Source organism: Folsomia candida, unplaced genomic scaffold (genome assembly GCF_002217175.1).
Source record: "Folsomia candida strain VU population unplaced genomic scaffold, ASM221717v1 Fcan01_Sc033, whole genome shotgun sequence".
NCBI lineage: Eukaryota > Metazoa > Arthropoda > Collembola > Entomobryomorpha > Isotomidae > Folsomia > Folsomia candida.
Window position 1 is genome coordinate 134,663 of NW_019091225.1, and position 19,057 is coordinate 153,719.

The 19,057-nt window shown below is 39.7% G+C and overlaps 1 protein-coding gene across 1 annotated transcript in view; it reads left to right on the plus strand.

Annotated features, from left to right (window-relative positions):
• Positions 1-19,057, plus strand: part of LOC110860504 — a 114,355-nt gene that overhangs the window by 77,363 nt on the left and 17,935 nt on the right. Inside the window, exon 5 of the mRNA XM_022109559.2 lies at positions 1,823-1,964. Within this exon, the coding sequence (XP_021965251.2) occupies positions 1,823-1,964 (142 nt within the window). The remainder of the gene's footprint in view (positions 1-1,822; positions 1,965-19,057) is intronic.

The window sequence follows — 19,057 nt, forward strand, 5'->3', positions numbered from 1 at the left end:
AGACTTGCCATCACTTTTTAGTTAGAGATGCAGAATTCCAATCCATACACGGTCATGGCCTTACATGGAACGAATCATGGTTGACATGCCCTTGAGTCGGGGAGAAATGGCGATGCAGCAGCAGTGTCACCAAACCAAACCAACGGAGAATAACGGATTCTTAAGCAGAGTTTGTTTGAAGTTGGGTTCAGTCGTTGTAGTTCGAGTGTCAGATGCTGTTGACAGATATTGATGATGTTTTTCAACAGAGGTTTGATGAGTCTGATACATATTCGAGGGGGCATTTCCTTCCGGCCTGCGTATCCGTATCCCACACTTCCGGATTCGGATTGGAAGGGTGTATTTCGTCAAATTGTGGGATGATGTGCCAAAGAAAGCTCATTAAATATTTGTGCAATTTTAATGCGTAAATGTAAATCAGCAATAGCAATTTACTCATTTTTTGCAGAGTGAAAGAGGGAAAAAACAGTTCAAATTCCTTCAAACCTTATTTATTTTTTGGTCTCACTTTGCACATAATAAATGTGTTTCCGTCATGTTGCAAAAGTCTGTAATAAATATATTTAACGAGTTGAAAATGCACACAATTTGTCGCTGTTATTCCCCTGTCGCGTGGTTATTATTACCCGTAAAATTATTACCGACCGACGCACCACGAGATAGGAAAAAGTGTAAATTTGACTCCACTATTTCCACCGAGCAAACCAGAAATGAATTCTTCTTCTTTTCGGTCTGGAAGTCGTCTCTCATTCCATTGTTGTTGTTACACATCACAAAGTGGTCGTGCTACCCGGCTCTCTCATTTCGTATGTATGCTTATCTTCCCTTGGTTGCTTATGTCTGTGTGTGTGGTGTACGGGTGAGTGAGTCTGAACAGAGGAAGAAGAGGAGAGCAGATAGAAAGTGGTGGTGGAATGGAATGAAAGCATGGACGATGATAATAATAATATGCAATTCTGTAATGTGAGCGGTAGTGGTAGTAGGAGTACATAGTTGGGTGCCTGGTATCACTGGTGGCGGTGTCACTGGGGACGACTGGCGAAATGCCAACGAGATGCCATTTAATTTCATATAAATTGGGAAGGCTTTCCCTTTCAGTCACTTTTCCTTCGTGCCTTTTAACAACAAACAATGTCACACAGTCGGATATGTAATAGTGAAAGGGGTGGAATTGTCGTGTATACATGCGGTTATATTTATCAATCAAGCCGTAGTTTGGGAGAGGATGCAGTGCAAAATTACTATTGTGTATGTATCTACCAAAACAACCACTTAGTGTATGCACGACGGAGGTGGTACTCGTAAATAATTGATGCAACCCTGAAAAAATGAAGGATACCGAGATAGCAGGTTCTGTTCTTGGCTTATCGCGTATTATGACAGGCACTTGTCTCGTTCAGAAAATGGGAAATTCACCAATCAGAAAATGATTACTTCCTCCCCTTTCCTATTCTTTCTCTCTCCGGTGAGGAAATGTAGAGTAGAGGCGACAGTGTTTCGGGTGTAAGAAAAAACAATTGCAAGAAATAACGGGGATAAAGTGGTTTCTTGCAGCTAAATATTTTGACCTGCAAGAAATGCAAGGCTCAAAAAACTACTAGATGACGCATATTTCTTGCACTTGCTCCCAGTTTCTTGCACTCTTGCATTCATTGCTTTCCAGTACAAGAAATGTAGCAAACCCGCAATAAACGAAACCCTGACAATCGTCTTATCTGCTGCACCACCACGAGAATACTTTTCCAGAAAATTTGAGAAGAAATTCTAAGTGACACCTTTACATCTACTAATAAGGAAATTTCTCTCTCTCTTTTTTTTACAGACAATTGCAATCTTCCGAGTCACTGGAAAGGCGAATGGTTTCAATCCGGCGTGGTTTCACCCATCATGATCGACCACAAGAGCATGGGCGACAAGGGGACTTGCATTGAACGATCTGGCGACAAATTTCTCTTCTACGAAAAGTAAGTACCACCACCTTAATTTCTCTTCAAGCTTCAGAATTCTGCGTAAAAAAGCGGCTGAATTTTTTTCATAACCATTTTCTACGCAATAATTCAACTTTTTTTAATCCAACATTAAACATGTTGATGATGATGGAATGGGTCTGGAGAAGAGTCGCTCATCAAACGTGGAAAAGGCTCCCGCTGGCCAGCGTGCGTGTCGTAATGACTGCTGCTCATTAAGAATTAAGAAGCGGAGGAGAGTAGAACAATAAAGAGCAGGTTCAATTATGGGAATGATTATATTATTCTTCGAGAATATGCCGCATATTAAGTAAAAGGTTCAAAGAAGAAGAAGAAAATGTGTAAAATAAAATTATTTTTTGGCGGCTGAGGTCCTTTTTTCCAAAAAAAAATAAGAGAGCTTATTGTACATTAAACCGAAATCCGGTGGCTTATTGCACTCTTTTAATGTGGGACGAGATACTCAATTTTCAGGAGACTAAAAAGTTCTCATTTGTTTTGTAAACCACGCGAGACTTCATCGTCCACAATACTTTATTACACTCCAGTATTACGGAGAGTAAGTAAAATTTCAATTCGGTTGCAGGACAAATTAGAAGAAATTGTTGCATATTACGAAACACTGAGAATTTATATTCCTAAAAATATTGGTCGACCCATCACAACAAGGAAAAATTAATAGAATTTGCGCTATTTTAATGTTCGACGAGGTACTCAGTTTTTGCGAGACTAAAATTTCTCATTTATTTTACTTCTACCTTACTTAACTCGGCTTTATCTAAGAACGAGTACGTAATTTTATTCAAACTAAGCAAAATATTAAATTCGGTTGCAAGGTTTAGCAAATTTTAAAAATTGCTTAATTTTTAAATAATGTGAGAATTTGTATTTCTAAAAATATTGGCCCACCCATCACAACAGCAAAAAAAGTACAGAATAAGAATCCACAACTTCATATCATCCATCCACTTCTCAAGTCGAAAAATTCCGGCTTGTTCTTTATGGAAAAATCCTAAATGAACATTTTGACTCATTACATTCTTCTCCAGAGATTCATACGTATGTATTTGAAATATTATCCTGACGGCTGTGCCTCCTCCAGTCAGATCGGGCCGGCATCCCTTTGAAGATTCCTGGAGGCATGTTAGCCTGGAATGTGATTTACTTAACTGAAACCCATGATAATTTGTTAATTACTTGGCTGCGAAAATAATAATGATTGTTTTTTGTGCCATGTCTTCAAGGTATTTGTACTCGAACATACTTCTTTCTTACCGTAAAATTCCATCCTCATCCCTGTGAAATTTTGTCATGCAGCATATTTCAAACCAGGAAAAGGGTGGTGGTGGTAGTGGTGATGGGAGCTCAAGTGCTTGTCACCAGACCAGACCCCTCCGCTATTTTCGTTGTGGTTTTTGCTAATATGATGATGCAAGAAGGGACCACGACAAAGGTTGCGAAAGGCCATTAGGCCGAGGATTTATGGTTGGTCGTCGTCGTCGTCATTCATTAAATCCACTCGGTCGTCGGTGCTTAAGGTTTCAGGCCTAGTTAAGACTGCTCATTAATTACTCGCGTCTTCATTATGGGTTGTCCCTCTCTCTCTTGACGAGAAGAAGACTCTGCGAACGAGAGAATGTCTCAGTTTCCGGTGTCGCTCACCCGTCACCGAAAAAAGGTGGTTAAAGTTCTTCCCTGCAGTAAAATCTCCTTGTTTCGGAGGCTGTTTACTTGTGGATTTTTAAGCAAGTTAAGAAGTTTTGAAATATCACACGGACAGGTTTTCCCGTCATGGTCGTTACTCATTGTATGCTTGGGTGACAGCGAAATCAATTTGATCCGCCGCCTGGATATTTTTAGATGTAGATTATCCTTTATGCCACGCTGAGTCATGACTTGATAACTGAGTGAGGAACTGAGAAAAACAGACAAAAAACCGAGTTCCACTTCATAAATTGTCGCAAGCCAATTAGAAATTTAGCTAGAATACATAGAATTTCGTGTTTTATGTCAGGTACACGGGCTCCTTAAAGTCATCCTTTTTTGTTTGATCGGTTCGAAATTAGTGGAAAAAAGACAAACACCCTTCTCGTTCTTCGTCAAATTGCTCTACCTTCACCACGACCACGACTACGACTTCTTCTTTGGCTGGTGAAGTGGACAACTTTTTTGTCATTAATGCTCTCACCCCCGTCCTCCGTCCCTCCTGAAAGTACTTAGCAGAGCACCCCTCGTGAATTTTTGATTGAAAAAGTCATTTGTGCGCTGAGACGTCTTCTACACGAAGTCTCCCCCCACGACGACGACGACGACGGTTGTGACAACGCCATAAAGTGCACATTGGACATTCCCTCTGATTGAGAATCTGAACAAGTTAGGTACACGTTACATAAAAAAACTGGTGGCGGTGGCGGTGGTGGAATCGATTAAGAAAAAGAGAGGAGAGAAACTGTAGAGCAGAAAATCTCGTTTTTTAAAGCTGATGACTGTTGAACAAAGCTGGAGGATGGATAGATTGGTGCTGATGGCATTCAGGTTTGTCGTCGTCCGAAAGATCTTTTACCGAGGGTGAAACTTTACGAGATCTACGATCCATTTACTTACGTGTACTTGGTCTTATGTAGAGGAATGGTTTGGTTGGTGAAAAAATTGATGGGCATTTCGTCGTCTGGTCACGTTTTGAAAGAGTGTGTAAAGCCAAACCAAAGAGGGAAATAGATCTCCGGTAAAACATGGGAGAGAGAACAATTTGTAAAACAATGTTCACCTTGAGTGTCCAATTGTTCTCTTCTTTATTCGTATCTTATCTTATCAAAGAAATCCACTCGGCTTGATGGGAAACTTTTAGAATTTGAATCGTTTGGGTGGAAGATACCATTTAAATAGATACGAAACTGGGCAGTGAGTTGAGCCAAATTCTTGGGTCGACTAAGAAAGAGGTTTCCCAGCGTATACTCTTAGATTTTGAGAAAACTAGTGTTAATCGATCACAAATTTAATTAGTATGAAATTTGCAAAAAACACGATCTCCCAATGGGCAAGTTTGGCGAAGATATTTGCATACAAAGAGGAATAAAGCTGACAAATTTACTGCCCATTTTCTCCTCTTCGGATGCAAATATTTCTGCCAAACGTGGCCATTGAGAGATTTTGTCTTTTCCAAATTTCATACTAATTAACTTTGTCATTGATTGAACACTTATTTGTTCAAAATCTCAGAGCATACGTTGGGAGACCTCCATTGTCAGTAAGTGAGCTGAGAATATACATACGAACGAAGCCCCTTAAAATTGTGGAACTACTCAATTTCAAGAGGGAATAAATCTAAAATTTGTACTGAGTCGCCTCATGAAGAGGAAAACGTTGTGGTCATAAACAGCTCAATTCCCCTCAAGTAGAAGAAGAAGAAAAAAGCGGAAAAGGAAACGAAACCCTCTTTCATTTCAACTCAAGCAGAGCCAATTTAGCAATTTAGCAGCCCCGAAAAACACTAACTGACCACCACAGCTTCCTCCACGTAGGGCTTCTCCCTCCTCCTCTGTCTGGACTGATGTGAAAGTGAGTGAGTGACTCATCACTCGGGATTTAATAGACAAAGTGAGAGCACCATCAACACTCCATTATTTTACAGTAGGAGAGCAATGGTCTGGTCATTTGCAGCCTCACCCTACGCCACGTTACGTTACGTCTTCATCTCTTCGGAGAAAGAGTGTTGGGGGAAAGCGGGATATATTTTAGGCTGATTGTCTCCCACGATTTGAGAGATTTGGCGAAAGGGAGCTGAGTTATCGACTTGTAAATGAGGTGTAAGTGGGAGGATAAAGTTTACAAATGTGCACGGACCGACTGACACAGCTGTTGACCACTCGTACAGTTCCCAGCGTACGAGGTCCATACACCAATATTTTACAGGGTAAGCGAGTGAGTGGATGAGCAAATATGGAGATCACCTTTCCCCGTACGGAGATGATGATGAGATGCGATCAAGTATTCTGTACGACCCGACAAGATGTCCTGCGACGATAATGCGACTCATCCATACATGTCCACTCCACATTCAAAATTCGACATTACACATTCATAAAACGGTGATATTCTTCCCCCGGAGTGCTGTGTACAAATGGCTCAATCATCTCGCTACCCAGTCTGTCATTGTGTATGTACGAGTATCAAATAGTATAATGGAGGAGGATTAGTTAGGTAGGTATCGGTCCTCCTATGGCTAAAATATGGCGAGTGTACAAAAGTAGTGACATGACAGGCTCCGTTATCAGAATCACTATCGCTATCACCGAGCCTGTCCCTTGTCGCTTAATTTTCATTGTCTGTTTCAAACATGTTTATCGCATCTCCATTTCTCTACCTTTAAAGCCTTTTAAGTGGATTTATGACCCGATCGCCAGCCCAGCCAGAGACCCGTCTGGTGAATCAAGTCTTGATCAAATTCGTAGTATGCATGCACAAATAAATGCTATAATTGAAAATGAGAGAGTATTTAAATACGTACGAGAGGAGGAAGGGTGCGTCCCTTAATTTATACAGTGTGGCAGTGGCGTCTCTGGCTGGGTGCAATATGCCACCTAAATCATGACCAATCATTCACTCAATTTTCATTTTTCTTTGATAACATCTTATCCACTGGGATCCCTTTTCCGATCGAACACACCTTCGAGATGGAATCAGATTCGTTTAATATTCATGATTTTGATTGGCATAAAATTATTTGGATTGTAGATATAAAACGGGCTCGAGTGTCTGCTGGCAGCGTTATTGATCTTGATAAGCGGTCGTATTTTTATTACGGAATTTTACGTTCGTTCGTCAAAGTTGGTTTCTTCTTATTGAGTAAAATATACGGATATCTGTAGGTGGAAGGAGCAATAAGTTATGTAATTTATGCCATAAACGACCCTGACTTCTACACTCGTTTCCAATCTCTCAAATAAGTTTTTCGTTTATATTTCTTGTCCTGAGAGTGGAGTGGAACTGAGAGAGCGAGAAAGTGGAAAATATATCATTCATGTCCAGACTTTTTTGTTATGTAATTGACTATTTTTTCAGGGGATTGGTGAAAATTGAAAACTTTGGATTGCAATTATTTTCCAAGGTTCTCTCAATTTTAACGCCGATACGGAGAAATCGCGATATTTATAATTACTTGAACCTTTCTCTAGATCGATTGGTTTGGATCGAAATGTTGCATTATACTAATAGAAATAATCAATGAATCGAGTGTGCTTTATTTTTGAGGGAATTGTTGAAATTGAAAACTTTAATTGATTTCGATTGTTTTCCAAGTTTCTCTGAATTTTAACGCCAATACGGAGAAATCGTGATATTTAAACTTACTAAAACTATCTAGATCTCTAGGTCCATTGATCTTATATGTTTTTACTAATAGAAAAACTCTCAGTGAATCGATTGTGCTATATTTTGTGAGGAGATTGAAAATTGAAAATTTAAATTCATTTCGATTACAATTATTTTCCAGGTTTCTCTCAATTTTAACGCCGATACGGGAAATCGCGATATTTATACATAATTAATAGAAACTTTCTCCAGATGAAATTTTTCCATTTTTCTAATGGAAATAATCAATGAATCGATTCTGCCTTTTTTCCTCCTCCAACTCCCACGAAGCCGTTATTACAAGAATCTCTTTCTTCTTCTTGCGTATATTTCTCCTAAATAGTTGCTACTCCTCGATCGGATGTCGTGCGGCAGGCCTCCTCCGCATTCTCCAGTCCTCCAAAAAGGCTGATTGTTTTCCTTCTTCCCTTCACATAAGGAGGAGGAGGAGGAGGACGAAGGAAGAAAGAAAAAGTGAGGTTGGTTGGCTAGGTCTTTGGATCATAAATCGTCTAGTTGACAGTTTCGATGGTATCAGTGATCTCTGAGCTGCTCGCTCGGTGGGATATTCATTTCCTACACAATGTTCTTCTCCCATGCTCCTCTCGAGGAGTAGGAAGTTGGGACCTTTTAGTGAACTATGTCAATCCTCAAGATTTCATGTGTGGTTAGTTACTTTACATGGATTAACACACTCGGCTTGCATACTTGAGTCGAGGAGCAAAAACATGCCTTAAAACGATTCAATTTTGTGGGCTAAATAATCGTCCGAGGTCAGGGTGAGCTCATTTTTTATTAATCAAGACGAGGGACCAGCCGGGTTTTGAAGTGTTTAAAATGGTTTTAAAGCGATTGATCAATACGATCCAATTTTTAAAGTGAGGCGTCTTTCAGTTTTCTGAATGGGGCTTAATCCTGGCACAATGTATGTATTTATGTATGAATTTGTTTACATAAGGATTAAGAGATTATTACACTGAGGAGAGGATGAGTGAGAGGCAGACTCCACTTAATCCATGTCAAACTTTACCTTCATCCATTCAATATGCACAAAAGCGTGAAAGATTTAAGAGGATCGTAGCATCGTCCTCCTCCAAAAGTCTGGAGACAAAGGAATGTTAAAACTTGTTACTTGACGACTTCATTGTGTGGCCATATGTACGCAGAAGAGCACAGCACAACAAATCGTATTTAGTTATGTTATTGGTGAACAATGTGTAATTGAGTAAAAATTCCCCCACTGACAAAATTATGAGACTCAATAATACCATTATGTACATGACTACGTGCACGTGATTTTAAGAAAAATGTTAACACTAAAATATGACCAGCCAGGTTCCTTCCTGGGATTCTTTTCATTTTCATAGCTTTCCCATTTTTTACTCACAAAATTCTCTCATGTTTTAGGATAATTCACGCTACACATTTTTTTAAAGAATTCGAAAACGAAAAAGAAATGAAACCAATCACCGTTCATCATTCTTTCCACTAAACAAAGGTCGTTCGGGGGGTCAGGTGAATACAGAGTGACCAGATCGAGATGCGTACATTAAGAAAATGTATGTTGTACATATATACGAGTAATTGTAAGAAGGGATCCATTCTTCTCGTGCTATGGGAGGGAGGCAAAGAAGGCATTTCATTTGGCTGGGTTTGTGGCTGGCTTGCAGGATATTTTATTTATTTTATTGTACCGCATGCTGCTGTCGTGACAGGTAGTTTTTCCTGGGTAAAGATTCTTCTCAAATGGTGCTCGTTTCTGTTCTGAGGATGAGTTTAAAAGTTCAATTTAATCCAACTAACGATAAGTTGGGCTTGATTATTAAATGGATGGAGGAGGATTAAATAGTAATGAATTCGAGGAAAGATTTTGCCCACGTATTGCAATATCTGATCGAAAAGTACCTGGATGACATACGTTTAAATGCAATTTGGCCATGTTCATTTATCAAGGCTTGCACGACTCCTTTTTGGGGTCCGTCTCCTTTCTGAATAAAATAAGTAGTGTGTGCTGTGGTAATTTGGTATTCGAATTGCAATCTTAATGCAATTTTGTTGTATGTACGAACGAGAGCTTTATGGATGATGAGATGAGATGGGTTGGGCCGGGTTGTGAGATTAGGTTGATTTTTCTCCCATGTTTATTGCTGATTACAGGTTTGATGGCGAATAATGGTTCCAGTAAAGTTCCACTAAAGTGGGCATGAATTGATACTTATTGTTTTCATTCGCGTACAGTAAATACTGAATAAATAATGAATAGGAGAGGGAAAAAAGGCAGGTAAGTAAGAGTAAATTATGCCTTTTGTTTTCTCGAAAAGAGACAAATTGTGTACAAAGAAAACAAGTTTGATTACACGAATTTGCGCAAATTTTATCGTTGCATGAGTCGTCATCATTAAAAATGTACAACAATTTATTTATGTGTACCTGGAACGCAGCATATAATGCTTAAACTCATCCAGCAAATAATGAAGTTGTCCACGGACGATGTCCTGCCGAGTGTGGATTTTAATGACAGATTGTCCCATGCATTGTCTTCATCTGGCTCGACGACGACGATGTACGTTTGTAGATCTTAATCTCGTCCGACTTTCTGTCTCATTCTCGAAGAGGGTACGTACATAGTTCTTGACAAATAATTTTACCTGGCTCGGCTTCACATGCGAGTTACTTAGCACGGGTGTAAAACAATAAGTTTTATCCAGCCAACATAATCCTGAATGTCAGGTCAAAAAAACGTTTAGAGTCGAGAATTGTCTCGTGTTCGTGAGGCAGACAGTTGGTCGAAAGCGATTTTAAAGTGTAGAAACAATAAGAACTTGTTTACACAGTTTATTGCCGATTGTTGGGAGGAGGAACAATGCGCTTCCATCATCATCATCTCCTCATGCATGTGTCCTGAATGAAATGATATCCCGCAGAAAAAAGAGAGACGAGCATAGAAATCTTGGACAAAAGAGGGTTTGCAGAGTCACTCATTGTTTAATCTTGGGCTGGTCTGGTGGTTTGGTTTCTATTTGGCTGGATGCCTCTGCATAGAAGATCGAGCTGGTGGTGCAGTAGTTTCCTGAAAAAGTTGGAACGGTTTTTCCTCAAAAAACATTACTGAAAAGTGGTGTTGATCTAAATTGCATTGAAGAGAAAATGATTCACAATTCATTCCATCAGCCAACCAACCAGCCACTCATTCACAATCAGCCAAGATTTCTCACTTTTTCTCTCTCCTCCCAATCTTTACCCTTTCATGAAATGGTGGCATACGCGTCGTCGCTTATTCGGCAGGCAGAGAGATCAGTGGCATAAGAAGGATCTGATGGGAGTTGGAGAAGAAATTGAGAATTGAGAGCTGTTGGTTAAACTGGGAGAAGAGTTTGGCAGAAGGATGTTAATCATGATGCGATGGAAGAATCTGCCAGAGAGAGGCAGTAAATCTTGATAATTGACATCTTGTCAGATCTCTCACGAGATACTTGCTTTTTTCCTCTCTCTCCAGCGCAGAGTGTGCAACTCTTTTGTTCACGCGAGACCCGTGCATTTTCCTATGGAAAGAAGTGTCCCCAGTAGTTTTAGAGGAGTTAAGCCGTTGTCCTACATTCACACTGCAGCACCTACACCAACCAACCAAGAAGTCAAGTCAGGATTCCGAATCGCATCCCATCTTCGTCACACTTATCCAACCACAGAGTTAGGCAGGCAGGCAGGCAGTGAGTATGATTAGAGGACAACCTCACTCCACTTTATGGTCAGGGATGTGATGTGATTTTCATCCACAATTGTAATCAAATAGGAATCCGATAGAGCTGGTGGGATGGAGGGAAGAAAGTGGAATAAGTGCCCAAAAACCAACGCCAACACTCCTCCGATGATCCACAAGAACCGAGGCAAAAACGTCTGACGTTTTTTTCTCAATAACTTTTAAGGAAGAAATATAGATCAAATATTGCTTTTCCATTTCATCATTACATTACATTTCGCCAGCCAGCCAGCCAGGATTGCTGCTGGTTGCATCTGGTGGCCTACTTCAAATTACGAATTACACCGCAAACTTTTGGCACATGCGGGGATTGAGGTGAAATGAAATTTTGGAAGTAATACGTACGTAGCAGATGGACAGTGGTGCTAGGTACTAAAATTGCTAGGAGGAGTACACACTCTCAATTTCTGAGACTTGATTCCCCACACATTTCTGGTAGTTTTCACTATTTCTTCACTTACTTGTTCTCGCCACGCACAAAACACTCATTTCCGCCGCGGCTGCTAGGCCCCACAAATCACGAGACCTGTCGAACTATGAGGAAAGATTTTTACCATTTGCGAACTATAATCGTCCCAATCTCGAGAAGAATGGACATTTCTAGTTTTGCTAACGACCAAAAATGAGAGCAAAGAAGAGAACAGAACCACGAAAAAGAAACATTTATCATTTCTCGGTTTGTCAGAGTTTGGAATTTATACCAAAGTGGAAAAATGGGAGATGAGTTTTATTGCAAAGTTTTATGGGTGTGTGTGTATGTACGTAATATGTGTGTGTGTATGTATGGCCTTATAATAATAACTGGCTAACTAACCACCCACCCACAACCAGCAATTGTTCTCATAACTAACTAACTGCTCTTCCTTCTTACCTCTGCTTTCTAGGTAATAAAGCGTTACAACGTGTGTAACCAAGAGGTGAAACCAAACTAGTGTGTAAAAATGAGTATCATATTTGTTTTTGGGCGTCGAAAATCTGTTAAAATTAAAAAGTTTTCGACTTTTGTGACCTTTGACCTCGTCTATATGGTCACTGGGGTGTTGCATGTTAAAATAACTTTTTTGGTTGGGTAGTACTTGGAAAATATTATTGATTTGAGTCCTCACATGAGGTGCTTTAAATACTTTAAGAAAATTAAGACCAGTGGCCATCTTTGACCTCACCCAATGGCTTGATGTTAGCAATTTACGTTGAAAGTTTCAAATTGCATATCTCATCGTTCACGAGTTTTCAGACCAATGGACAGACAGACGGACAGACATAACAATCTTATACATAAAGGGCTTCCACCCCTTAATAATGTACACGACTCTGGTACATTCTATAGTAAGTAATTCACTAAGAGTTCCTCCGAGAGTAATAATAATGATCCTTCTCAGCGTCCGGTACATGTTCACCGCGGCAGAGATGACGTATGGCCCAAGTTACGGGGAATGGGACGAGAGAACAAATAATGTAGTTGGCTACTCATTGTAAAAATTGGTTAATCCGAAGTTATGTTGTGGTTTGAGGGGGAAGGAGAGAAAAAAGAGCAAAAATGAAGCCTCCTACACACCAAAGGAAAGATAATTAATGCGAAGGAGTGGGAGTGAGCGTGGTGGTTTCGTGGTGGTGGAGGCAGAAAAGTGCAACTTTCTCCTGTACAAACTTTCTCCTTCTTAAATAGGCAAAACTTTCCTTGATGTGGGAGAATGTGCAACCTGTCGCTTAACTAAAGTGGCAGGTTTATTGAGAAAATCTTGTCCTACACAAAGGAACCCTATTGCCCCCAGTTTAGGATAAAAATCTTGCCTAAAAAATGCCAACAATTTTACTGCTTATTGAAGAAATAAGGATATTTTACATTTACTTGTTCTGTTACAAATTCGAGTTTTGTGTGAATTTGACCAGCGACTAATTTTTCATTCGATCCAAAAGTTTTCCACTTAAGGGGAAAACAAACTTGGAATGGTTTCATGTTTTGGGCCGATTCGAGATCGAAATGGTGGTTCGTTTCGCTTAAGCAAATTCGCAGTTCACTCACTCACACGGGCGCGGGTATCCCGTAGCCAATAACCAATTACTTTGAGGGAAAAGTTTCACTGGTAAAAAGTGAAAGTTTCGAGGAGGTGATTCCGTGCACCAAAAGTGTATTTAGCATGTGGTTGGTTGGGTGTAGATCAGGAGAAATATTGGCAAGAAGCTGTGTGTATATGCTTAATTTTTAAATGAATAAGCCCTAATTTTGCATGGATAGATCTCAACTTTCTCCTACTTTTTTGACAAACTATGTCAACCAGCCGCATAAAATTTGTTAAGGAATAACAAAGAGCTCATATTTAAGCACTGCTGGTACTTTAGTTCCATGTATAGATAGCTAGTTTCCTTATGCTCACCCAGTGTTTCGGGTGCAAGTAACCACATTTCTTGCACTTTCTCCCAATTTCATACACCTTGAATTCCTTGCGTTTCTTGCTTTTGCAAGAAATTTAGCAACCCGGCAAGAAACCAAACACTGTACACACCTCTCTACCCCCAAAATCTAGATGGATGAAGCTCTGCCATCACCCATCAGTCGTTCGTCGGTGTGTGTGTGTGTCAGGCGAGAATGAGGATATTTATTTACTGTTTCTTCCCCCTGAGCTGGTCGTTTTCCCTTAATTTCCTCCACGAAATATGTACAGCTATTGGCATGATCCTCTCCTTTCTCTCAGACTCAGAGAATGAATAACAATAACAGAACGTGTAGCAAAGTGTTAGTAATTTTGGCGGATATCGTTCCCCCAAAGTAAGTGAGTGAGTGAGTAGTGAGCCGTAGCAGCAATTTCGCAAACCCAGACACTGACTAGAGTCTTCTTGACAATCGTAATTTAGTTGAAATATTTCAAGAAAATTCAATCTCTGAACACTTTGTGTGGCAGGTTTTTGCGAAATTTATTATTATTATGTTCCGCTCAGCTCGTTCATCCATCCAAACAGGATCCATCCACACCCAAGAAGCACTTTTCTCCATGCATTCTACTTACCCAGACTCGGTTCAAAACTACTTCCATTAATTAGAGGAGGAGGAGAGGAAGGGGTCCATTTCGTGTTGCGAAACACTTAAATAAATCGAGGCAACATTTTGTAGCGGGAGGATTGAAAATTGGCAGGGGAAAGGAAAAGCGGGGATAAAAAGAACCTCAAGTTGTTGTTTAAGCACCTTCTTTACGTTGAAACCATCACAATCACTTTGCATCAGGGCTGATTATGCGGAAGGGGCGACGAACCCACCCACCTCTCCTCAAGGAGTGTGTGCTAGTGGTGGTGGGGTCCTGATGATATTTTATTGTTGACAAGGCCAGGATTTATTTCTCGTGAAAGTTACCAGGTAATTTGGTTAAGTGTATGGTGAGCTGCTTGGTGGTGGTGGTGAGGATGATGCGATGTAATGGTGAGATGAAGGTGGTGGATCGTGGTATAAATAAGCAGAGGAGGGGAGAAAGAGAGGAGAAAGCGTAAGCAGGATTATTTTGACTGCTGCTGCTCCTGGAGAAAGTAATACTGCCACCTTGGATTTTCTTTTTCACTTTGCCCATCACTTTCTCCATCACTCCCCAACCACCACGGCCTAAGATAAGGTGACAACTGGGTAGGGAAAGAGATTTAGAATATTTTTGAAATTATGAGAAATTTTATGTAAAGGAAATTATGGAAAATTATAATGTGAAGTTACCAGAAAGTGACAACTGACAATGGAGGTCTCCCAACGTATGCTCACAGATTTGTACCAAACTAGCGTCAATCGATCACAAATATAATTAGTATGAAATTTGCAGATGGAACTATCTGCCAATGCGCATGTTTGGCGGAGATATTTGCATAAAAAGAGGAGAAAACGCACCCCCAGGGCGGGCAAATTATTCATTTTCCAATTTGCTACCCATTTTTCCCGCTTTGAATGCAAATATCTCCGCCAAACCTGCGCATTGGCAGATAGTTCCATTTGCAAATTTCATACTAATTATATTTCTGATCGATTGATGCTAGTTTGGTCCAAATCTGTGAGCATACGTTGGGAGATCTCCATTGTGAGTACATAAATTAGGGACAAAGATTTAAAATATTTTGGAAATTTTGGAATTTCATGTGCAGAAAATTATGAAAAATTATAATGTGAAACTATGTTCGATAAGATGACAACTGGATACATAAAATAGGGAGAAAGACTAAATATGATTGAAATTTTGAAAATTTCCTGAACAGAAAATTATGGAGAATTAAAAAGTGAATTGCCTTACCTCCCCTTTTTTGAGGAAGCAATCACGGGTGCGAGTGGATTTGGATTTCTCAGTGGATGAAGAAGAAGCCATTTGTAAATGAGGTTGGATTTGGCTGGAGCTGCGGATTTGTCACTTGGTAAATTAAATAACCAGCACGACATCCAATGGCTTTGACTCCTCTCTGACATAAGACGAAGAAAGGTGAGATGGCTGCCGGTGGTGGTTTGGTTCGTGGGGGTTGTGCGGTGGCTGATTTACCGACTCCACTTTCCCTCTCCTCGCAAAGCAACCAAATCTACAAATTGCTTTCTTTCCTACGTTCGAAGAGAAGAAAATGTTAAGCGGGGAAAAAGGTGAAAGCGATGAAATGCCTCATTTGGCAGGCAGACCTGAGTAATAATCACAGTTTGGAAATGGACGTAATGAAGGAGAAAATGTTTGTCGTCGGTCGCGGTTTCATAAATCCAGATTTTTCTTGCCTCAAAAAACTTCATAATTTGAGAGAGAAAGCCGGGATAAAAGTAAATGTCAATTACGGGATGAATACTAAAATATTCAGAGTAATAATGTGACACTCTTTGTCGTCAAAAGGGAGAAACTTGTCTCGCCACTTAGGATGGAGGTGTCCCAGCGTATGCTCCCAGATTTTGAGCAAACTAGTGTCAATTTAAGTAATATGAAATTTGCATAAGGCACGATCTCCCAATGGTCACGTTCGCGAGAGATACTTGCATCCAAAGAGAAGAAAACGTGTCTTAAAGACGACAAATTTTACACTTTCACAATTTACTGCGCGTTTTCTCCTCTTTGAATACAAATATCTCTGCTAAACGTGACTATTTGGAGATCGTGACTTATGCAAATTTCATATTACTTAAATTTGTTATTAATTGGCACTAGTTTGCTCAAAATCTGCGAGCGTACGCCGGGAGACCTCCATTTTTGAATACCTATACCACGTCCCCACCAACTTGTGTCGGGGTGAGAGTGACATTTTGTCTGTGAAATGCTGCTGATGAGAGACTTTTTCCTCTCTTCTCTCTAAACTTTATTGTTATGCTTATGCTCCTCGTGATGATGCAGATGATGCCGACTTTTTGCCAGACATGGAATTGCGAGAGTTTAGTCAAACTCATTTCCCAAAGTGAAATTTGACTGTTTACCTTCCCATCGTGGTGACTTGTGACGTGGTCGGTTGAAAAATCACTTTCACAACTAGGTTGACATTATTAGAAGATCCGACTCGTCTGGTCTGGACTTTTAATGGTGTGCTGCTGCTGCTGCTGGTGTAACTTTCACCAAAATTTGGAGAGCGATGTGGCGGCTCCATAATAATCATCACCGCATCGCGTATAACGTTGTGCTGATGGGTTTTATTAAATTTATTTCTACCTTCACCCGGAGGGCGGGCTATTCCGAGATTTATAAATTTGAGCCGCCATGCTTTCAGCATTTTATGGCTGGCTTGGCTTTTCGTTTCTGAAAATCTCGTTTACTTACTTTACTTATGTCAAACATTGCATTTTCCGTGTTTACTCCGCCGCCGCCGTGTTGTTGCTGCTTACTTTTCTCATCCCATTACGGAGAAATGTGGTGTTATGTGATGATGATGTGACAACTTTTCCCTCGAGATTTGTCCACCATTACGACGCCCGTCTCGCCTCAGTCTTTGAATACACGGGCTCACGAGACGAGGAGGAGAAAGTGGATCTAATAAGTGATGTTTTGATGCGGCACAGATTTTTTTGAGATGTGATGACACAACACACTCGTTTCGTCTGTTTTAGTGCATTTCTTCGTTTTTTAGGGGTTGATGGAATCCTGGCATAAATGACAATGACGAAATTATGGCATTTTATAAAGTATTCGTTATTTAGAGGATACGTCCACCCAGAAATTTATATTTTAACGTTGTTTGACAAGATTTCAAAATTTAGGACAAAAAAATTGAGTAAATAGGAAGATTATGTTTTTATAAGTGATTTTGTGATAGGGCACAGATTTTTTTAGATATGATGACTCACCCGTCGTCTGTTTTTAGTGCATTTCTCGTTTTTTTAGAGATTGCTGGAATTCTGATGTAAATGAAATTGACGAAATTATGACATTGTATAAAGTATTCGTTTGACGTATTTATTATTTAAAGTATGTACGTATACGCCCACCCAGCAATTTATATTTTAACGTTATGATGTTTGACAAGATTTCAAAATTTCGAGTATAAAAAAATTGAGTAAACATGAAGATTATGTTTAACGACGGACGACAGGAAGGAAGTGAAAGTGCTTGCTCCCATTTCTTCATGTTTGATCCGGATAATGGGACTTTTGACTTTCCTCCAAGTCTTACATTTTGTTGGGAAATCAGCTTAAAGTCGGAACGATGCAAATATTCAGTTTGACATCATGTTGGATAAAGTCTGACTCTTATTTTGCCCATTTTAACTAATGGACTGTCAGGTTTAACAGGATTTCGGATGATTTTGGGCTAAATGTCGCTATAAATTTTGGATTTGCTGTGCCACATATTTTTCAGTGTTTCGTTTCTTGCGGGATTTTTAACATTTCTTGCACTGCAAAGCGAGAAACGCAAGAAATGCGAGGTGCAAGAAACTGTGAGAAAGTGCAAGAAATACGTGTCGTATTAAGTGTAGCTGCGTAGTTTCTTGCATCTTGCATTTCTTGCAGGTCCAAATACCTGCAAGAAACCAATTTCTTCCCGTTATTTCTTGCAGTTGCACCTGAAACACTGACTTTTTCAAAATTTATCCTGCATGAGTCACTGTGTAACAATATGCAGCAGACAAGAAATGATTACTCATGACGATTTGCTCCATCCATGAGTCACCAAGCCTATTTGAGTCCATTAAAAGTAAAATTACATGATTTTTTAACCTGTTCAATGCGCGAGTTCAGTAAATCAATTCAAGTCTAAAAGGATGTACTTGTACATATTTAAGCCCTTCCTTCACCTATCATCAGCATCAGATGCTGATGAAATTACTTGGATTACTCATTGGAATGGTGTTGGATTGCAAATCATTTAAATCATGTACCTATCTGTATTATGCGCTAGGTATTCACGACCATACGTTATTTTTCTGGTGATTCAAGTCGCAAGAATTTTAATAATTAAACGAAAGTGTTGGGTTGAAGAAAATTAATTTTGCACAAATTCTGCACGTACCTGAAAAGATTTAATCTTTTTATTATTCTGGATAATCGAATTTTATGACTTTTACACAAATCGGCGTTCAGTTATTACATGCATTTTGCTCATTTAATATTTTGTACTCGTTTTCCACAACACGAACTGGATCACAACTTACTAAGAGAATAATAAATAAGTACCAAAGTGTGAATCACCACGTGACGTGAGGTGCTCATTACTTATCACATGGACGTCAACATCGAGGAGAAAAATGAAACAAAATGAGACTCGCGACTCCCCACTGTTTCCTTAAATTGAAAGTTTAGCTTTTCCCTTCTTTTACGACGTAAGTAACGTAAGGCATTTTGGGCTTCATCTCAAAAATTAGACTTTCATTGGATGATGATGATATAAAACAAAAATGAGGTTTATTAGCACCACACCAGGACCATCAAAAACGAAGGAAATGGCTTTTTCGACTCTTGTCTTCTTGTCAAAATTAAATGAAATTTCGTTTCGCTAGGGGCCCACCCTTGCATTTTTCTTGTGCTCCAGGATTTCGTTGAGCACAGACTTTTTGATGGATTTATGCA